General features: G+C 45.1%; 1 protein-coding gene across 1 annotated transcript in view; it reads right to left on the bottom strand.

Moving 5' to 3' along the window:
• Positions 1 to 3524: 3524 nt before the first annotated feature.
• Positions 3525 to 23186, bottom strand: part of NXPH2 (neurexophilin 2) — a 43207-nt gene continuing 23545 nt past the window's right edge. Inside the window, exon 2 of the mRNA XM_054209496.1 lies at positions 3525 to 6306. Within this exon, the coding sequence (XP_054065471.1) occupies positions 5563 to 6306 (744 nt within the window). The 3' untranslated portion in view covers positions 3525 to 5562. The remainder of the gene's footprint in view (positions 6307 to 23186) is intronic.

Genomic DNA, 23186 nt, shown 5'->3' with positions numbered 1-23186 from the left:
AGTGTCTCACCAGTCTCACTGTAAAAAATGTCTTCCTTCTATCAAGTCTAAATCTTCCCTCTTTTGGTTTAAAACCATTACCCCTTGTCCTGTCTCAGCAGGCCCTGCTAAAAAGTTTGTCCCCATCTTTCCTGTAAGATACCTGGTGAAATGTGGTTTAACGTTTGTTCAGTGACTCCGGAGACCCGAATCCACCAGGGACAGAATCCCAGATTGGCAGGGGTTGGAAGGGACCTCTGGAGATCATCTAGTCCAACCCCCTGCCAGAGCAGGGTCACCCAGAGCAGGTGGCACAGGAACGCGTCCAGGTGGGTTTGGAATGTCTCCAGAGATGGAGACTCCACCACCTCTCTGCGCAGCCTGTGCCAGGGCTCTGCCACCCTCACAGGAAAGAAGTTCCTCCTCATGTTTGGGTGGAACTTCCTATGTTCAAGTTTGTGCCCGTTACCTCTTGTCCTGTCCCCGGGCACCACTGAAAAGAGCCTGGCCCCATCCTCCTGACACCCACCCTTTCAGTATTTATAAGCGTTGATAAGATCCCCCCTCAGCTGTCTTTTTTCCAGACTAAAATGACCCAAATCCTTCAGCCTTTCTTCATGAGAGATGTTCCAGTCCCCTCAGCATCCTGGTAGCCCTTTGCTGCACCCTCTCCAGCAGTTCCCTGTCCTTCTTGAACCGGGGAGCCCAGAACTGGACACAGGACTCCACGTGATACAAATTTGTGATTTTGGTTTTTGTACTCCTGTGAGGGGGTTACCTTAACTCCTAGGGTTTTGGTCTAATATAGTGGAGGGAATATAGTGCTAGTTGCCAATCCGTAAGAAACGTCACTTTATCTGCTCTGTTTCGAACAGGAGGCTGCTGCTGGCGGCTGTGTGTAAGAGGTGTTCACGGGAGAGACGGGAATGGCAAAGTCTAGGGTTTTTTTCAAATGAGACACCCTACAGCTAAAAATCTACTTGATTGATGTGTGTTTCATTGAGCTACTTAGTATATGCGACTTGTTATTGTCTTTGCAACTGTGCATATTTGAATAGGGACAGTGGTAATGACAAATCATTATTATACTATAAATAAAACATTATCCAGATTATGCTGGTCAACAGAGTGTAAAACAAATAGCAAATTCTAATGTCCTTGAATTACAATTAAAAAAAAAAGGCAGCAGCACAGGATGCTGATTTGCACTGAACACCTTCTCCTGGTTCTATGGGAGGTTTTTCCGGTTGCATCGTGGGGTTGTTCTTTTAGCGCCATCCGGGAAATTCCCCCGAAAAAGAAAACGTAGCAACCCCAGGGAGCTCACAGCGAGCGATCCTCTGATCCTCTGCTTTTTGCCTTTTTTTTTTTTTTTTTTTTTTTTTTTCTTTTTCCCTGTCTCGAACACCGCTGCAGCCCAGCGTGGCCACGGGATGGGAGAGCCCGGGAACGCGCGCACGCAGGCGGGCAGAGCCCCGGGTCCTGCTGACGGAGGGGCTCACGGCAGCATCCCACCACCAGCCGGGGCTGAAAGGAGATGAGAAGGGTCCAAAGGATGAAATTATTGAGGGATTAAAAAAGAGAAACAAACAAAAAAAAAAAAAAGAGAAAGAAAGAAACAAACAAAAAAACCCCACAAAACCCCAAACCAAGTTATTTCCCTGTTTGAATGGAAATGATTAAAAAAGGAAATGCTGAGCGCGCGTGGTTCCCGCGGCACCCGACGGTGGGGCCGTCTGAAGGAAAAACGCTGATGCTTATGCATGGATCATGAATTAGCTTCGGGGGGGGGGGGGGATTTTTTTCTATGTCTATCCATGGAATGGGGAGAACAAGAAGACGGGTATTGAGTACGGCGGTTGAATACCTATTTGCATCGACATAAATGCATGCAAAACCATACTGTTGAGATTTGGCTTACATTAAAGTACAGGTATTAAAAACTTTTAAAGTTGCTGCGGTCCTAAGTCGTCGTTGCCCACTTGAGACACTTTCCAAAAAAATGGTATTTAATCTTCCACATTTTTATTTTAAAATCCTTTGAATAAGAGTCATGAGAGGAACAATCATTGAAATTTGAAACTTGTCTAAAGTAGTTAAATAGGAAAATGTTTGTTGTTTTTTTTTTGTTGTTGTTGTTTTAAATACAGCCTGTCCCGTGTGAAATCAAATTAAATTTAGTTTTATTTACATGGGCAGTGTGAAATTTGACCTAATGAACTCTGTCACTTCCTTCGATTCATCGGATTGTGTTTTGCTTACCTTGCTAGGTGTAAATAATTTCTTCATAATCTGATTTTTAACTGCAATAAGATTGCACGTGCTTTTTTACAGTGACTTTCTTACAATTGATCTGAAAAAACACACCCATAAGGCTCTTGAGCTGGGTTTTTTGGGTTTTTTTTTTTTTGCTTTTTTTTTTTTTGCTTTGTTTTAAATATGTTGATTGGGAAAAGCGTGGTGGTGAGTTCTCTGGCGTTGGTGGGTTTGGTACCGAGGTTCCCTCCCTCCCTCTCCTCCTGCTCCTCGTGCCAGGGCTCGGTGGGAGGAGAACGCTGCGACCTTCTCCCGTGGCCCCCGCACCAGCCCCTCACCGCAGTGGTTGGATGGTGCCGCAGAGGCTTCGCTTCTCCCTGGGGAAGACACTTGGACTGTGTTAAAGCCAACAGTAAGTCTCCAAAGGCACCTCTCCTGGCTGCCCGGGCCCTCCGTGCCGTTGCTTCTTTCAGCAAACTTTGGCTTTTGACAAACCGGTTTGTGTTTATGAGGCGCGGAGGAGCTGAGCGGGTTTGAAGATGGTCGTTCCTTTATCGTTGGGAGGTTTGATGGTCGGTCCTGTATCATGAGGAGGTTTGGGGGTGGGAAGGCTCCTCGGTGGGACTCGCAGCTCTTCCCCGTGCTGTGCTGGAGGTCAGGCTGCGGCTGGCTCCCAGGGGCAGGTCTGGCAGGGCCCGGGGCTCCGTTTCTCCGCTGCTCTGATGGCACGGCGCCGTCCCGAGCCTGGCTTGGAGCCCGAGAGTTGGTTTAGGTCAAAAGCTGCGAGTTGGGTCCGTGTCTTCTCCGTGTTCAGGGGTTAAATCTATTAAAACGCTTGTCCCTTGATTCATAATAGCTTTTCCCTGTGAATCTCCAGGCGCCTCCAGAGTGATGTTTCTTTGCTCAAGGTCCCGGGTTGTCTCCCTGAGGTCTAGAACCCTCAGCCCGGGCCGTGGCTGTGGGAGGATGTCCAGGGGGGAGAATCCAGCTCCCGCTTCCATGGGAAACTCCAAGCAAGGGCTGAATCGGCAGCGGCTGCCCCGTCTTGCAGCACCTTCCTGCTTGGGAGGAGCTGAAGCAGGTTTGCTCACTTGGACTGAATGTGTCGTGCACAGTTATTAAACAGTTCACGATTGTCTCCGTTAAACCATTCACTTCATTTCTCGAATATCCCGACTAGGGACAGCACAGTTCACTGCAGCACGTACCTAAATATCTCCCAGAAAAACGAATTCCAGCTGGGGAAGCATGTTCAGTCAAGTGTGGCAGTGTCTTAGTTCTACTTTGTGTCTTAATATATATTTTAAAAAAAAAAAACAACCAAACCTAAAATAAAATATTCCACAAGCAAGTGCCAGATTTAGTAAACTCTCTTTATTTACATACAAATACATGTACGCATATATTCTGTATATGTACACATATTTAAGTGTATATACATACATGATTTCCACATACTCTACAATAAATAGCATGTAGGGTTTTCTTTGAATTGCCTACAGTGCCCAGTAAAAATACATGGCAATAAAATCATGGCTTACAGCTAAGTTACAAAAGCATCAACCACTGAACTCCTAGCAATAAATCCAAGCTTATATACAGCCGGAACGAGGACACGCTATACAGAATACAAAGTAGACCATCTTGTAGGAATCGACAGTAATAGACAAACTAAAAAACGTCATTTAGACCCGGAGAGACTCTGTATGAAATAAGATGAAGGAAAACATTTAGATTATTGATCAAACTAAACCACACATTTAAATATGTCACCTAAAGAGAAAAACAAATTAGCCGGTTACTTGTAGTATATTTTTAACGGAGTAATTTTTTTATTTTTTTATTTTTTTTACTTCACCAAGGAAATCGGAATTAATCTCCTGAGTGAGTCCTTGCGAGCTGTCAGTCGCTCGTCTGCGTGCACACCGCTTGCATGGGGTATTTTAACGGTGTGTAACCTCTTGGGCCCTGCGCGTAAGTTTGGTTGGAGGCAATAAAAAGCACTTCCTCCGCCGGCTTCTTCCACGGCCCCTGCGACACGGCGCTGTCACGGAGAGCTAGGGGAGCACATTGGCAGCAGCGGCAGAATCGGCGCCCGAGGAGAGCGCCTTGGTGTGGGGCCTGACGCCGGGAGCGGCCTCGCGGGAGCCAACGGCCGCAGCGGGGTTACAGCTAACGGCGGTGCGATGGTGCTGCTCTGTGCGAAGGGGAAAGTCTGGCTGGGTGTTTTTATGTTGATGGTAATTGTTTGAAACCGGCTCTACGACGTGAGGACGCATAGATTTTTGTTGTCCTCTTAATTTGTGGTTGCTTATAATTTGACTTAAGGTACACAGTGCAGTGCTAAGGAAGACAAGGGGGTGCCGTTAAGCAGAAAGCTTGCGCAGGTGCTGTCCTTATGCTGTGATGTGTTCTCGTTACTGCAACACAGTGCTACGAGGGGTAGACAGTAAGATAATGGCTGCTTTTACGCGGCAGCCAGCCCCTGTTATCGTCGGACTTAAACAGAGATTATCCGTTTCCAAGGTGTGTATGTTCCCTGTCACCGTCAAACTAGAACTGGTGTATATGTAAACAGTCGAGAAGAACCGAAACCAGTGGTGACCACAGAAGAAAGACGTGTACACCAAACCTGCACCCCTGGTGGGCCTAATAAACTAAAGCTCGTCCATGTCTAATTGTATCATTGCATATCCATGGGTAAGAAGTCTGAAGGAAGAACTCACTCTTCACTTCACTGACTACCTACAACTACTACAACTCATAGAAATGCAGATTCCTTTTTTTTTTTTCCTTTTGTCCTAGAAATAGCTCTTTCTCTTAGTATTTGGCCTTGATTCCTTGAGCCCTGTGCATGTAACATTCTTAATGAAATTAGTGGCAGAGCTGTTTATTTGGATTTTGTATATAAGCAGCTGGGAGTCTGCTCCACCGTTTGTTCCTTATATTGTCATCTTCTACAGTTCCCAGTGAGAAACAGGATCCTGCAACGTGCTGTCTGAGTCAAGTAAAAGGCAACCTCTCTGCCATCGAGTCTAGTTTAAAAAAGTGATTTGCAAGACCAACGTTCGGTGCAGACATAATTTTGTTTGATTTTTGTCATGTGCCTGCCTGGTAGTTCCCTTATTAATGACGAGAGAGCTAAAATGCGATGGTCTCAAATGAAAATGAGCGTGATTATTTACGATACAGCACATACACAGCTACGTTGGGTTTTTTTTTAAAGACTTTTTAACCTGATAGGAAAACATATTCTTCTCCAAAAGGTTAATGGGAATGCTTATTTCTATGCCTGCTGCTGTATCTCTACAGTTACCCGCGATTGTATCAGCCGGAGGACAAGTACGGAGTCTCACTATGGTAATTGTAATCAGGACAGACCTTTTGCACCAGTTTGTAATCTACGCTGTAGAAAGCAATGTAAATGCAGATAACTTTAAATGGTTTGGAACACAACCAGGAGACATGGCTTTGAGTCTGCTCTTGATAGCAGATCTTTGAAGGGTCAAAATTGCACAAGGCAGTTTTCTTAGCGCGGTCTGTTTTTTCGTACTCGATTCGGCAATTGAAGGACTTGGATTCCTTGGTCTCCAGTGTTGACTGTGGAGATGATTCGAACTCAACCACTTTGGAAGGTGGCACCAGGCTTACGGAAACGTTTCCCAGACCTGTGGAGTTATGTCGGAAATAAACACTGAAGGTCCCATTGCCGTGATCGACGATTTTCCCTGTGATCAGGAGGTTCAGCTTAACAGTTTTGATGTTAGAGTGGAAGTCGCCCCATCCGAACATTTTCTTGAATTTCCCAGTTTTTACTATAGGCCTGCGTTTAGTTCGTGCGAGAGATTCCTGAACCTCCGTGATGTTGGACAACCAATCCCAAAAATTTTCTATGCTGTCTGAGTAGGACACCTGGCCGTGTTTCAGAACTGGAGACGGTTTAACAAACAGGCGCAAAGGATTGATGATCCTGGAGTGGACCACGTTGTCAACCAGTGTCTCTGCAGCATCCTTGTCTTCCCACTCCAGCACGTCTGTGGCTTGTACGACCTGATTAGCGTCACAAAATACCTGTTCCGAAACAGAAAGAAAGAGTTTATGTATAAAGTGTGAAAATAAAACGGTCAAAATACAAAAGGAGCCATTAATATTTATTTTTATACCAATAAGGGTGACGCAGTGCAGTCACTCGGACTACTGTAATGAGTAGCTTCTGCTGCCCCATGAAAGCTTAAGGTTTTTACTCAAAATAGCTTACAGAAGATGCAGAAAGCTCAATGGGAGCCATCCATGGTGAGAAATGGATCAATCTCTGGACAGGTTGAGGACTGGGGACAGACACCTTTTGCTCGCACATTTGGTAGATAAAATCATGTCTAAGGATGTTGGAAATCCTGAACAGCAAAGTGGCACCTCTGCTAAAAGATGGCGTGAAATAGAAAAGCACAATTTTCCATTCCCCTTTGTTGGTTTTTTCCCCCACTTAAATTCCCAACTACTTTAAGCTTAAAGTCCTCTCTTATTCAGCTGCTTCTGGTGTTGTAATTAGGTACGAAAATGCTTATTGTACATTTGTCTTTTCTGGTGTTTTCCATTTTTTCCAAATTCAACATGCCCATTTGTGCTCTTAATTTGAGACAGGCCACCCAAAGAGCCACGTTTTTGGTGTGTTGGTTTTGGGTGCCAAATTGCCTGTATTTAGCAAGGCCCAGCCTTCAAGACGCGCTGAGCGATCCCAGCCCCAGAGCACAGCTCAGCGTTTTTCAGAAACGTGACTAGGCCAAGCTAAGCCTAATGCAAAATTGTTTGCGATCAGGAAGCAAATAACTACTTCTGGTAGCGACGGAATGGCGTTAGATTTCAGAGTCAAACACACAAGTTTCAGTGAAGAGCAGATTTGCAGTTTAATGTAGAAACACGTTGCCCACGTACATTCTTCCTGTACGCTGTGAGAGAGGTGTCTTGCTGGAAATGCAAGACTTGAACATGTGCTCACGAGGTCAGAAGCAGGATCTGTGTTTCAACAGGTTAGAAGTGATCACCTAACTTTTTAGGCCCTTTAAAACTTGAATATAAGTTTTGGAGAATGTGTAGAGCAACCCCTTTCAGGGTTTGTTCTCTTCAGGACTGTCTTATGCCATCATAGACTCATTATGGTTGGAAGAGACCTTTAAGAACATCAAGTCCAACTGTTAACCCAGCACGGCCAAGTCCACCACTAAACCATGTCCCTCAGCACCACATCTACACGTCTTTTAAATACCTCCAGGGATGGGGACTCAGCCACTTCCCTGGGCAGCCTGTTCCAATGCTTAACAACCCTTTCAGTGAAGAATTTTTTCCTAATATCCAAACTAAACCCCCCTGGCGCAACTTGAGGCCATTTCCTCTTGCCATAATGTACAAAGAAAAACTTTTTTGGCTGCAATTATTCCTACAAAACGTGTGAACAGAACAAAAAGGTGCTTAAAATGGAAAGAAGAACAAACAGTGTTGTGCTGCCCTCATCCCCAGACTTGCCCCCTTTTCCTTCTGGCAAAATGCTGTTCTCGCAGTGCCAGGGTCGGGGTGGTGGGCTCCCAGTGTTCCTACCGCACAAGATGCAGATGATGCGCTGATGCTGAATTCATGGGATGAATCCCCCTGTCTTGCTAGGGAAACTGCAGTGCTGGGCTTGCTTTTCCTTCTGCTGACCCCAAAGGGGTCTTCTACGCCATTAGTTCCTAGCAGTATTCCCTTTCTATAATATTCAATTGCTTCTATAATCTTCAATTTTTCATCTCATCATCTGGCAAAGATCAGAAACTCCAAAGCCCTTAATCTTCACTGGGGCTGGTTTAGAGCAATAGGCCCTAAACCAGAGCCCAAACCCACGTCCCTCGTGTTCTTCCTGATCGTCCCTATCATGGTAATTAGGATTGAATGTTGAGAGGCGGCCATCACTACTGCTAAATAAATCTATGGCTGGATCGAAATGTAGGGGTGAGGTGTGTCTCTGCAGAAATACATTATTTTCTATTTCAGATTAGAAAGGTGGGGGGGAAAAAGACAACGATCACTCCCAGCCTAAGACCTTACATGTCAACTTTCTGCCTCTACGCTAGGTTTTTTTATGGCTGAGCTATGAACCCAGGAAAATAGGAGATTCTAATGGAAATGGTGACAGATGCTTATCTGCACCAGCACAAATAGCGCTGTCATAACGATGCTGGGGGAAGCATCGTTTCCGCTGTGATGGAAAGCTCCTGGTGAAGCAACGTCATGTTTATGCATGCTTCTCCAGCTGCTTTTAAGCCTGCTCACAAGCTCCAAATCGGCCGGGTGATGCTGAGAACAGCTGGGCATCCCCACTGCCGGGGAAACAACTCCCCTGCTGCAGGGCGGTGACTCTCTCCAGGTGAGAGAAGAGCTGATGCACACATTCACCCATCCTTCATAGAATCATAGAATCATTTAGGTTGGAAAAGACCCTTGGGATCATCAAGTCCAACCATCATCTCCACTCTACAAAGTTCTCCCTTACACCATATCCCTTAACACCACATCTAAACGAGTCTTAAACACATCCAGGGATGGTGACTCCACCACCTCCCTGGGCAGCCTATTCCAGTGTCTGACCACTCTTTCTGGGAAGAATTTTTTCCTAATGTCCAGCCTAAACCTACCCTGTTGCAGCTTGAAGCCATTCCCTCTTGTTCTATCGCTAATTACCTGTGAGAAGAGACCAGCACCAACCTCTCTACAATGTCCTTTCAAGTAGTTGTAGAGAGTGATGAGGTCTCCCCTCAGCCTCCTCTTCCTCAAACTACACAGTCCCAGCTCCTTCAATCGCTCCTCATCAGATTTATTCTCCAGGCCCTTCACCAGCTTCGTTGCCCTCCTCTGCCCTCGCTCCAGCACCTTGATATCTCTCTTGTATTGAGGTGCCCAGAACTGGACACAAGACTCAAGGTGTGGCCTCACCAGTGCTGAGTACAGGGGGACAATCACCCCAAATCTGACCAGAGGCCTTTAGAAGGACAAAAAAGAGGCTTTTTCTCCTGCATTTCTAGATTCCAGCTGGGACCGGGGGCCTGGCAGTGTTGAAATACCAGAAACTTTTCTCTGTGTTTGCGCGGCTGAATGATCTGATAGCTAAAACGCTAATGACCACTCAAAGCCGTGGGCACCTATAGTTGGTATTTTTGTCGGTAACTGAGCCACAGGGAACCGCGGTTGGAAATTTTAGGGAGAAATACATAGAACCGAAGCCGCTTCGTTCGCAGGAGGTTGTAACCTTGCTTGTGTCTGCCCGCAGCTCTGCCTGTCCTCTGGCAAGGGCGCAGGAGCATGCACCATTCTCCTTCTGGGCTACTTTTCTGCTGCAATGTTTATTGAAATCCGCACAATGGCTCTTTGGCTTTTCTCCCCTCTGCTTTTATGAAGAGATCTGGAGAGCATCGAGTCGTGTGTTACTGGTAATACTCAATGTATGTCTCTTCAGGGGGCTCTCACTCCAAATGAGCTGGCAGAGCATTGCTTTCGGAACTGCTTTTTTCAGAGGGCTCTGATATCGAAAGAAGAAATATGTGGGTACAAGGTTCGGGATGGCTGGAGGGTGGGAAACGTTAACGCATGCTAAAACCAGGTGGGTTTGCTGGATCAATAAGGTATTAGGGCACAATTCATTCAAAACGGCGACGGAACTGCAGCGTTGCATCACGCTAAACCACTACCACTTTTACTAAGTACTCCAATTGAGGTGTACTTATAAGTACACATGTACTTACTACACGTAAAACAAGTCCCCAGAGCTACAGTGACACGGACTATTTCCTGTGGCGACGAAACAGCTTTCGTCATATGGGCATATGAAATCATTAATGTGCTGAATTACAAGGATGTGATAGTCCTGTGTAAGGGCTAGATAGCAATCGCGAGCCGCTGCTGAAAGTTGTACCTTACGCTTAACCCAAGTCATTGTTTCTTCCTCCTCCTCTTTGAAATAGTTTGCAGGCTGTAGGATTCATAGAATCATAGAATTGTTAGGGTTGGAAGGGACCCTAAAGATCATCTAGTTCCAACCCCCCTGCCATGGGCAGGGACACCTCCCACTAGATCAGGTTGCTCAGAGCCCCATCCAGCCTGGCCTTGAACACCTCCAGGGATGGGGCTTCCACCACCTCTCTGGGCAGCCTGGGCCAGTGTCTCACCACCCTAATGGTGAAGATCTTCCTAACGTCCAGTCTGAATCGACCCATCTTTAGTTTTAATCCATTCCCTCTAGTCCTACTATTACCCGACATCCTAAAAAGTCCCTCACCAGCTTTCTTGTAGGCCCCCTGAAGATACTGGTAGGCCACTATAAGGTCTCCTCAGAGCCTTCTTTTCTCCAGACTGAACAACCCCAACTCTCTCAGTCTGTCCTCACAGCAGAGGTGCTCCAGCCCTCTGGTCATCCTTGTGGCCCTTCCCTGGACACGTTCCAGCACGTCCATATCGTTCTTGTAGTAGGGGCTCCAGAATTGGATGCAGTACTCCAGCCTTTCCTTAATTCTTGACTGTGCTTTATCCTACTGCTGCCTTGTTTCACTGACTTCATTATAGGAGTGAGCTTCAGAGGCCGGCAGAGTTGCCAGCTCGCTCGGTTGCAGGGAAGGGGACTTTGCGGGCTCTCGGTAGCTCATGTCTTGTGTTTTGCAAATATTCAGTAAAAGGGGTGTCAAACAAAGAACCGCCTGGTTCTGCTCAGTGCCCAGCGCAGGAGCAGGAATGAGGGTGCATTGTTCAAAAATGCGAATAATATTTGTGCTTTTTTAATGTAAAACCTTCTTTGTGCGTGTGCAGATTTTTTTTTTTTTTCTATTTTGAATAAAGCTTTCTGCAGTATAAGAGAACCGAACTCTAATGCATCATTCTCCTTTATACATCGCAAAGGCCCTTCGCTTGATGGCAGCTTTTCGCTATTAGCACGGATGGGCCCGTGCTCTTTGTTCAGCTGTTTATTCACGTTGGTTAGCAATTTCCGGGAAATAAAAAAATGTGTATTAAAAGAATGCAGCACATGCTGGAAAAAATGACTTCCTCAGCATCTTCCCATTTCACTGTAATGCTTCTCTATAGCGGAAAATATTGCTAGTAGGGTATTTGAAAAAATACTAGCTTAGGGAAGTTAGCGTATACATTTAAATAGATGGCTATTGCTGCAGTTCTTCTCTGCTGCACCTGCATTTTCCCATTCCCTCCAAACCATCAATTGCCAAACAGAAGAAATCACCTAATCTTTTTCCATATTACAGAGGCTGTAAAATGTCACCCAGTTACCCCCAAATTTCCATTAGACTGTAGGTATTTTCCAGTAAGAAGCATAATCTTGGACCCATCGAGATGCTCAGAGTCCACAATGTGCTTTGCTGTTTTCTTTTGCCACGTTAACCGCAAGAACAGCTGAAACCAAAGTACGAGGTGCTTTATATTTATGTAGTTTTAAACTTCGAACCATTGGTTCTTCCTGTGCCCTTCCCTGAAAGATTAGGATTGCTCTTCCAAGCCTTCCTCTTCCATGGCTGGTCCTGCCCATGGTAGAGCAGCACAGGGTTAAATAACGTTCCCTGTGAATTATTTTTGAGCAGTGAGCCTGCGCTGATGAGATGCTGGTATCAGTAAATGCTGCATTTTCTCTGTTTGCCCAAATAAATTTGGAACTTGCTCCCACGCCTTTCTCAGTGGGCGAGGCGCTACATACAAGCAGGTGTACCCGAGCAAGAGTTAATCATTTTGATGCTTTGGGAATTTTATCCAGGTTATTCATCAATCACCAGCAATCATTTCTCTAGCTTCGCTCCTGCCAGGAACCATTTAAAAACTCTCGGCAATTAGCTGAAATAAATAGGTCTGTTGGGATAAACAGCTCTGAAGCACCTTTTGGCTGCTGGCTGGTGCCGCTGTGAGCTTTTCATCCCAGCGACGGAGAGGAAGGGGTGGTAGGAGGGAGGTGGTACTCGGTAACCTCCTCCCGCCCCCAGTTTCACCAGTGAAAAACTCGTACGGGGAGGCTTCCAGTGGCCTTCAGGTGCTCTTCCATCCCTGAGGCTGTATCTCCTGGGTTTATATTCATGTCCCTGCCGCAGCAGCACAGGATACTTCTCTGTTTTCCTCCTGCTAATTCCAGTCCCTTACGAGCCGTGTGCTGCACGGATAACGCAACATCACCGAGCGGCTGCACAAAAACCTCCCTCTGAAGGGGGCTGGTGGGGGGGAAGAGAAATAGCTCTGCTTTGTCTGTTTGAAAATTCAATGATTTCAACACATTTATCAAATTTTAAATAATTTATGTCTTGACAGGCCTTATCAATTTTGCAAAGCACACACATTAACCAGATACAATGATCTCATATTAGCTTTTTCAGCATCTTACACTGGAGCCCAGAAAGATTAATAAAAACTCAGCCCGTCATCAATTAAATGGAAAAACATAAAATTGTATTCCGTTATAGCCTCTTTTTTTTTTTTTTTTTGCTTTTGCAAGAAAATGATGACGGGTTCTAATAATTCATCACAACAAGCTGAGCTTGAACTTTACTGATTATTAAATAGGCTTTTCCCAAAGGCAGAGGCCGTGATGGGTTTTGTGGCAGCAGATGTGATCGCTGTCAGGAATGCTTCAAGGAATTCAGGAATTAAGCAACGTCTTCTTTCAGCAGGACTGCATAAAAGAGTCCATCTAGTCACGGCCTTGTTTTTCGGCATGTTATAAACTTGCGTGCTTTTGTAATTGTAAGGTGGATTAACCTTCATTTACTGCTGCAGCTTTTGCTAGGAATGAAAGCTGTGACTTAACAAGTTGGGTTACCACGCAGAAAAATCCTTAAGGATGCCAAGATCTTCAGATGCCCAAGCGTATGCTCAGCTTTGTGCTTGGAATTTTTTTGATTTTTGATCCCTTCTCCCAAAAATTCTGCTGGGAAGCTTTTGGATTCCCTTTGAGAAAACAAAATAATACAGGTCAGACTGCCCTGAGAAACAAGGAGTTGCTTTGCACTGAATTAAAAAAAAAAAAATCTTTCATTTCCAGGCAGGTGAAAAGATTTGTTACTGATTCCTCCTCCTGCTGACTTTGCAATCAGCGCCAGCTCCCAGCCAAGTAGCCCCCAAGCCAACGGGAATCACAGAATCATAGAATGTGTTGGGTTGGAAGGAACCTTTTAAGGCCATCTAGTCCAACCCCCCTGCAGTCAGCAGGGACATCTTCAACTAGATCAGGTTGCTCAGAGCCCCATGCAGCCTGGCCTTGAATGTCTCCAGGGATGGGGCCTCCACCACCTCTCTGGGCAACCTGTGCCAGTGTCTCACCACCCTCATTGTAAAGAACTTCCTAACGTCTAATCTAAACCTGCCCTGCTCTAGTTTAAACCATTGCCCCTCGTCCTATTGCTACATGCCCTTGCAAACAGCCCCTCCGCAGCTTCCTTGTAGGCCCCCTTCAGGGACTGGAAGGGGCTATAACGTCTCCCCGGAGCCTTCTCTTCTCCGGGCTGAACAACCCCAATTCTCTCAGCCTGTCTTCATAGGAGAGGTGCTCCAGCCCTTGGATCATCTTCGTGGTCCTCCTCTGGACTCACTCCAAAAGGTCCATGTCCTTCTTGGACAAGGGCAATCAGACAAGGGCAGCTGCAGTGAGGGAAAATGTAGTGAGCACTCTGCTTTGTAGGATGCGCGTAAAGTCCCGCCACGGCTTAGGGCTTGTGTTTTTTCTCAGAAGGTGTATTTTAAATAAGTATAGAGGAGTTGATATAAGCTACTTATTAGAACATGGTTTTGTAAGTTAAAAAGTGTACGTGATTACCTGAGGCCCTGACAGCAGGGCGTGTGGTTCTCACACTGGGAAAATAACAAGAGAGCTCCAAACAAATACAGCAAACTTCTGTGTTTTATTTCGATTATGGAGAAAGTGCAAAAATGGCTTGAAAGGTTTGAAATGAAGTGGCTGCAAAAACTTGGCCACGTATTTGGTTGCTTGTTTTACTTCCTGAGCTAAATTCTGCTGTGGTTATGGTGTGGTTGTTGAGAGACCCCGAGGTGCTCAGGGTGACCGTCCCCTCCCCGGTGGGTGGGCGACCAGGGGGCTGGGGGCTGCCGATGGTGCTCCCCAGGTCCTGCTGATGGCAACTACCTGCCTGGCAGCCTGCTCTGACCCATGGGGAGCCCAGGAGCCATCCGTGTCCTATACAGTCCTCCAAGCACTGGGCTGGTGGGAAGGAACAGAGTGAGCAGGGATTTAGTCTTGTCAGAACTTCAAAAACCAAAAGAAATGACAAAAGACATCTCAACTGGAGGCTGAGAGCGGGGTCTCTGTGTCCTGTGTGTCTCTGGAAGCAGCACCTGCAGTTTGCAGCCTGCAAGAGAGGAGAGGTCCTGCCCGATACCTTGATCAGTTGAGCATCCCCAGTTTCATTATGCATTTGTCAAATGCTGGGAATTAATTATTTCTCCATGTAAATGAAGAGACGCCACAGAACTTGCTGTCACCACTTATCCATGCTAAGCGGGGTGGTGGGATGTGAATATTCGGACGCCCTCGCTCTCCAGGCACCCGAAACGCTTCCCTGCGCTTGTTCAACCTCTCCCTTGCTAAACCGTAACTCAATAAATACCTGCTAGTTGTTGTGACTGCCTTTCGCTCTCCTTTGGGCAATGAGAGGCTCTTTGAAACACTCTAGTGCAAAGATAAAAAAAAGTAAGAATTGGTTGATTTCTGTCACATTTTAAAATGGACCAAAAAGAGGGACTCTGGGGTTCACCATACTAATTTCAGCGAAGACAGCCTTTACGGGGGGAACCTGCAGAGCCAGGGGTGGATTGTCAGAAGGGCCGAACTGAAGCTGGATGTTAGCAGAGTACCCAGACTTCTCAAAGTCCCCCAGTCCCAAGTGACAAGCGATAGGACAAGAGAAAATGGCCTCAAGTTGTGCCGGAGGGGTGTGTGTGTGTGTGTTAGATTGGATATTAGGAAAAATTTCTACACCAGAAGGGTTATCAAGCATTGGAACAGGCTGGGAAGTGGTGGAGTCATCATCCCTGGATGTATTTAAAAGACGGGTAGACGTGGTGCTGAGGAACATGGTTTAGTGATGGTTTTTGTCCGGGTTAGGTTGGTGGCTGGACTCGATGATCTGAAAGATCCCTTCCAACCCCGCCAGTTCTATGATTCTGGGTTGGTGGAGGTTGCAATTTGGAAAATTTTAAAGGCTAATGCAGCTATTGCTACTGTCTTTCACTTGGGAAAGGTGGACAGGAATCCCCTGTTCAATAGCTAGTATAATTGGATTGCTTTAACAATTTTGTCCTGTCTCCTGTAGTTAAAACTAAAATGACAAGCTGCTTCAGCAGGAAAAAAAAAAAAAAGCCTTCACGACCGAACCTTGCAGCCCATTAAATTTCCTGCGTGTAAATGAATCCTACAAAGAAATTCCCCCCTGCAGAGGGATGCTGTACAAGCATCCCTGCCGGCAGAAGGGAGGCGATGGTTGCTGTACCACGTCCTGCTATCAGGGAGTGGCGATGGGGGATGCTCCAAACCCATCGCTCTTCAGCATCGCTGGGAAAGCGTCAGAGCCGCGTAATAGGAAAGTGACAGAAAAAAAATGAGGGATGACAAGAGAAAACTATATATCAATATATTAATTGTGAATATTAATACTTCCTGACATACCGTTGTCTGAAAGTCAACTAATACTGCTAAACACACGCACACACTTAAACACCCGACAGAGACACGACAGTACGGGTGAGCCTGAAGCTTCCTCTCACTTTTTAGCCTTTTGCCTTTCAGGAGTTTCAAACCGTCACAGAAGGTAAGTCGGAAAACATAAATTGGAAACATGAAAGCCAACGTGGGACTCAGCACTATTTCTCCATCCTATAACACGGCAAGCTCCTCGTCAGCTCTGCCGGCAGGCGTGCGGGGAGCTAATGAAGTGCGGTTCACAGCGCACTGCTGAAAGGTGCTTTGCCATTTTTCCTCAAAAGATCTGAGAGAAAAGGAGCTCTATCTACATCTGTACATACCTAAAGGCTGGGGAAGGTAACAGGTAGAAATCTTTGCTTTAATGAGGATATGAGATGATAACGTTCAAATAACCCACAGACAAAAATACAAATCTGAAATGAAGGGGTATGTTGGGAGAAGTTCCGATTCAGGCTACGATTTCATTGCGTATTTTTAACCAAAACAGATACTTCAAACTTGGTATCATATTTTACAGAAAAAAAAAAAACAACTTAAAAATTCTCCACTTTTTGTTTGTGAGAAAGCAAAATAGTATTTTACTAAAACAGCACTTTAGTAAAGAAAGAAGGAAAGGAAGGAAGAAGAAGCAGAAGAAAAAAAGAGTAAAAATTAAAAATAAAGCCTGCACGGATTTCCTTTTTTGAAAATGCATTTGTGGAAAGTACGTGCCGTCTTTCCCGCAACCCTGATGAGGGGGGTTAGGTTATCCGAAGTGTTCCTTCCAGCCTCAATTGGATAAACTGCTTATAGCACAGACAGCTTTTAATTGATACCCATGCATTGACTTGATCTACCTTTTTGCTGAGGGAACAGACAAATTGTTCTGAGAAACGCTTCTTGCCAAAATTGCACAAATTCTATTCTTGAAGACTTCACCTCTTTCTACTTTTTGGTCCCCGCCCCCCCCCAAAATCTAAAATAGAGATCTCTGAGGTAGAAAATAGGTATCTTATTCTGTTTGTAGAGGAACGACTCCTGTAATTTGGTCTGCTATAACTAAGTAGTTTTTCTCTTTACTTTATATGAAGCATCCAGCTCTTCTTGAAGGCTGGAGAAGTAACATAAACGTAAACCATTCTGTGAATAATCCGAAAAAAAAAGTCCTGTTCAAAAAGATCTAATTCAGTTACGATAGCTATGGAAAACTTAGCTTATATATAAATATATTAAACGTTCAAGAAGAATTTTTGGTTCATAACAGGACAGAGGAGGCAATGGTGTCATGGAGTGGGTCAGTGGTGCCCCTGTCTTGAACTGTGTTAGAGATTGACTGTTCTTCAGCAGAAAAAATAAAAAGGGCATCGAGTCTATGACATACTAATGGAATAATCTAGGTGGTGGGACTTCTGAAGGACTTCTGAAGATAGATGGCTAAAAGCTGAAACTCTGACTTCAAAAATCAATGTGCATTTATTTCAAGAACAGTTTCTAACCCTGGTAACTGGAAGGGAGAAGATGCAACCTGAGCTGAGCGTGTGGGTTCCCTTTCGGTGATGGCCTGTGTCTTCTGGCCATCTGAGCGCGTGTCCAGGCTGTGGTGTGGAGGATGTTTCATTTGGTACCTCTCCTTGTTTGCTCCTGCCTCTACACAACCCCCTCCTTAGACCTGGCATGACCACGGTGCCTGATGCAGACCAGTTCAAGGTACTTGTCCATCTTTAAGAAGAAAACACAGTTCATGCTGTGACAACGTATAGACAGGAACTGATTTTCAGGTGCTTTTTGAGTCACTGTGTACACGTCCTTGAAATTCAGGTCGCACTCTTGCAATCTGTTTTGCACAAGTTATGGACACGCGTATTGTGGGACTGAGACTTGTGCTTTTAGGATGAATCTGGCATCCAAAATAATATCCAGTCATTTTAAGAAGACATTTCTGGTCACCTGGAAAGCTTGTGAGATGCCCCAGATGTTTTCCATCTCAACGGAAGCCACCGTGCCCCTGGCAGAGGCTGCTCAGCAGCTTGCAGGACCCAAACCCGAACGGGCCTCCTCTTACCGCAAATTGAAATGGGAACGGTCAACTCCTTTGCCAAGACAGCACCTGCCCACCGTCCCTCTCTTGAACTTTACAGTTAATAATGTTCCCTCCCGCTTATTTCTTTAATGCCTGGGAGATTTCGCTTTACATTTGCTGAGATCAGTTCATTAAAATACTAATTTGAAACTGTAATTATCTGTTGGTGAGCGTTGCTGGTTGGAGCGGCGGTAGCACCGGCGCGCTCCCCGCTGCTGGAGATTTCACAGATGCTCGGGACCCTGGAAGCTCCGAGCGGGAGTCACGCTGGCACTCAGCTTGCAAGGATTTTTGGGGGGGGAATGTTTTAAGAGTCATAGTTAACTATTAAAATTATTTTATGGGGTGCGGAAAATACATTAGCAGAAAACTGCTGTATCTGTTAGAAATGAACCTGATTTTACTGAGGCTGTCATCGAGGTTTGGTATGCCTTGTAAATTTTAAATTAAAAATCAATTACGGAACAGCCCTTAATCTCGTCTTGGGAGTTGATTCATATTTGGACGTGAACTCTGAGACCCTGAGTGACCTCCCTCCCCGCTAAGTACGACACAGCAAAGGGTGATTTTCTGTCTCGCCACTCACGGGCCATTATTCAATTTTTTTTGCTGCATTATGAGGAAGAGAGTTTTAATAATCGAGCCAGATTAAACGAATAAAAGGATGCTTCTGACAAATTAGAAACCGAGAGAAGCGGCGCATTTCTAGCAGCTTTCAAGCTCTGTATTATTACAGCACGTAAGAGATGATTAACAAAGAAAAATATTACAGTTATCTGCTGCCTTTGAGAATCTAACTAATGAACCTCGAACAGCTGCTGTTGAAAAATCAGTAACACTATCACTATCAATTTCAAGACAAAGCACAGCTGACAGATGTTTGAGGTGATAAATCAGGCTGCGCAAGGATTAAAATAACAAGCCCCAAATGGCCTTTAAAAGACAAAGGTGCTGCAGCAAAGTATTTCCAGCCATTTTGGATACTGTCAAAAGTTAGATCATTGATACAATTATCTTGCAAAACAGTAATGACCAGAGTAATACGTTACGAAAAATCTAACAATGGCGATACTTGAGCCAAGTTTTTGAGAAGAACAGGTTTTATAGTCATTTGTGCTTTTAATGGCAGAACTGAGAATGCCGTGCTGCCCCGAATATTACTTCTGGGAATGAGTTATGAAAAGTATGCACGGAGCTGAAGCATAAAACATAACTGAATTGCATTCTTGTACATTTTAATTAATCCAATTCTAAAGCAAGAAGTTGCATTTTAATAGGCAATGAACGCCATTATTTAAATAAGGCATCAGTTTTTTCTGTTGCTTCACTGCAGGCTGCATCTTCTGTCACAGCCGTGATAGAGAGAATTAAAAGAGCCCGTTGCTGGAAGATAGAGCGAGCTTGCAAACTGCTGCCTTGCACGGGAGACAGCCGTAGTGAGCTGCAAGAAATTCCAAGTTTCTGAACTTTATCTCGGCTTCCACTGTTCAGTGCATCTTGTCAGAGGGTGAGTAACTCTCTGTCAGGTTAGGGAGGAAACGCGCAGGTTAAAGAATAAAAAAATGGTGGGTATTTTCCTGGCTCAGAGAGGGTGCTGCGCCGGGGAGGGATGGCAGGATTTGCCACGTGGCTGCGGTGCCAAGCTGGATGGAGGTGGTACCCGCGGAGAGCTGCCGTGTCCCTGGCTGGGCACAGCTCCCACCTCCTTCCCACCGCGGTTTAGGCAGGGCTGAGGGACACCGCAGAGCTCAGCCCGCGAAGCTCCCAAAGAGCTGCCACAAGTGCTTTTTGTGCGGACATCTTGGGAAAGCTGTGGTCACCCCAAGTCCCTGGGAAATGCCCCTCTAGCAAAGAACCTGTTAATTTGGGTTATTCCGTGTCTCTTAGCAATTCCTCCTGGATCCTCCTGCTATTTGAAGAATGTGTGTGGATGTATCCAAGAGGCCATCAGCTGAGCAGGGACTGGGGGCAATGACGAGTAATCTCAAGTTCAAAGCTTTCTTCCAGAAAACACATTTCATTGGTTACTTCAAGGAAGATGTTCCTTCCTGGAAATCCTACTTCCCGCATGCGCTTTTGTTAACGCACCGAGAGGGGGACAGTCAGACCCAAGCCACTGCAAACTGTGGGAGTTATTGGCATGTCCCTAAGAAAAATATTTCTGCTGAAAAGCTTGGTGATAGAAACACATGGAAATTGCAAGAGCACACTGGATTGCTACCAATACAGAGGGAAAAAGGTGACCTACAGCTCAAGAAGAAATGCTCTGTGTTGGGGGTCGGGCTGCCTGGGGAGGGCAGGGGCACAAACACGGGGGCCAAGGGAGATGTGAGGGTCACACACCGAGGAGAAGCCCCTCCATTTACATCTTTTCAATGAAGTGGAGGTCATTTAGGAACATTCCCAACGTTCCCAGGACTGCCCTGAACACACATCCCTTTCCGAGGGGTACCGAGCAGCCCATTCTCCCTGCCTTTCCCCACCTGCACCAGCAGGGACGAATCCATCGCACCCATTCGGGATGAAGAAAAGGCTGAGGCTTGTCTTCCTCCCCAAGGCTGAGGCTTGTCTTCCTCCCCAAGGCTGAGGTTTGTCTTCCTCCCCAAGGCTGAGGCTTGTCTTCCTCCCCAAGGCTGAGGCTTGTCTTCCTCCCCAAGGCTGAGGTTTGTCTTCCTCCCCAAGGCTGAGGCTTGTCTTCCTCCCCAAGGCTGAGGCTTGTCCTCCTCCCCAAGGCTGAGGCTTGTCTTCCTCCCCAAGGCTGAGGCTTGTCTTCCTCCCCAGCACGCAGCCTGCTGTGGAAGCTGGAGCTGGGCTGGGAGCTGCCTGTGCTCACGCCTGGCTCACAGCTTCTCTCCTCCCCGCGGTACGTGTGAAAGACCACGGCAGTTTTCTAAATTAAATTAAAATCTTTTTCCTTTTCAAACCACTTAGCATGAGGTAGCACATTGGGGCACTTGAAGATATTTTATTGCTGCCTACACACATGCATGCACGCTGCTTTCCTAAATGAATTACTCTCTTAAAGAAGAGAAAATCATTGACTGAAGCTGCCTTGTTATTAAGTTTTAAGGTGAAACAATATTAGCCTTTGCCTAGCAGCAGCCAGCCATGCCTGCAGCCATTGTGTGCTGCATAATGGTAGAGGAACAGTGACTTCATACTGTAAGGTCCTATTGAAGGCCCATTTTAATCCCTTTTAATTTATTCAGCCATATTTTATGTCCCCAAGAAGAGAAAAAAACAGAACTCCTTTCAGGCTGAATTTGTTTGTGCTTTGAAGATTTGGGGAAAAGTTTGAAATTGGTCAAATCCTGTCTGAATTAAAAACTTCCTGAAATAGAAACATTTTCCTTAGCGTTTTTTAGCTACTTATCAATTTAAAAACTCACCTTTTTTGATTAAATTTTTATAGCAAACAAAAAAAACCACCCAAAGGAATCACAATTAGTCCCATTCAAGACTAGTGTTAAGTACGTGGAGTGCTAATTCCAAACCAAAATGACAGGTTTGAGACACGTAAAAAACGGTGAGGTCCAAATTTGAAATCCAGTCACCATGTAAGTTTTAGCAGGGTTTAATTAGAATTTGGTTAATCATCTGTCCTGATAAAATAAATCCATGACCAGGGTTTAAAAAAGGGAGAAGAGATGAGTTTGATATCCAGTTGGACTGGAAGAATGCCACGACACACGCCTGGCTTGTTCCCTTTCGGTAATTTACAGAGATATTTAATATCTAGGATCTTCGTACATGCCGTGGAAGAACAGAAAGAGGATGTGAAGAAAGAAAGGCTTACATCAGATGAAAATGTTACGTTCTAGCACAATAGGAGTTAATACAAATTGCTGTCATTTGCATATAAAAATATAATTTCAAACCTATTTGCTCCACATATGTTGTATCTGTATCAAACAAAAAGGGAATACATTCAACACATCTTTACATCTTTCAATCTTTCTTTCACTGTGAATTACTGTGCACATAACCCCGAGTATTAATTTGGTCTCGTCCCACGATGCATTTGATGTGTTTCAACTGGCATATAAAGAATAACATTTTCAGGTTGTATAAAAGAACTGTACTAGCAGGGGGCTTGCAGTTGGTGAAACAAGCACTAAAGGCAGAGAAATCACCCGCTGGAGGGCTGGGGGCGGGAGAAATGGGACTCTCGCACGTTGCTTTTAAGGCGCACACGGCTAAGACATATACCTCAGAAAATGTACAATCCTAGAAACAAGACAGCAGGAAGCATTCTCTTCGGATGCATACTAAAGGTGTTTTAGAGGAAAGGCTATAAAAAAGCATAACCTTAAAAAGTCTTCCCTGTGTTATCAAGAATAATGCAAATTAGGATGCAAATTTCAGTGGATCCATGTGTTGTAGCAGCAAAGAGCATCCCAAACCTTTGACTGCAAAACCTCCAAAGGCCTAAATATGAGGTCAGTTTGGATAAGCATTCAATGAGAAATCTCGGCTCTGTTGACTTTGTTGACTTCACTCACAGCAGACCTTTTTTCACCAAAAAAGTTTAGATACTGCCTACATTATCCACATTCCTCTGTTAACAACCCCTCTGAATCTCTTCCCTGCTCCTGCACTTGACCACACACGATAACAAAACCAAAGTGTTCCTTTTGCACCTCCGTGTTCAAATTTCTTTTGGGATTTTTCTCTTTCAGGGATCATAGTCTTGAGCTCTCTGGCAGATAATGCATTTGCTTCCAAAATGGAGTTTGCTAATTTAAGGTTTACTCTGAAAATAGCCACTGTGCAGTTTTTAAAAGCAGAATGAACCAGTTCAGAAGAATCCATAATTGCAAATATGACTTACAGGTCACTGCTTAATTCACGCACTCTCTGAAAGGGTTTAATATGAAATAGATCTTTTTCATTAAATAGCCAAGTCTGTGTAAGAAACCTAACCACAATTTATGAATGGGCTTAGGCATGAATGTTAACAAGTGGCATGAATATCTCAAACCCCAAACAAATTTGGATTAGGAAGAAAAACTTTCTAAAGCAAGAGATAAGAGATGTGAGCTGATATAAGCAGAAAGTACAAGGGCTGATGGTGTATAAGTGATGTCAGGCTTAAAAAGTCAGACATTCCTTCTTGTTTCTAATGCGTGTTTTCATACGGATTGTGGAGATCAAAGGAGGAAACAA

Source organism: Rissa tridactyla, chromosome 7 (assembly GCF_028500815.1).
Source record: "Rissa tridactyla isolate bRisTri1 chromosome 7, bRisTri1.patW.cur.20221130, whole genome shotgun sequence".
NCBI lineage: Eukaryota > Metazoa > Chordata > Aves > Charadriiformes > Laridae > Rissa > Rissa tridactyla.
The sequence above is the reverse complement of the archived record's forward strand: the minus strand, read 5'-3'. Positions and strand labels throughout refer to the sequence as shown.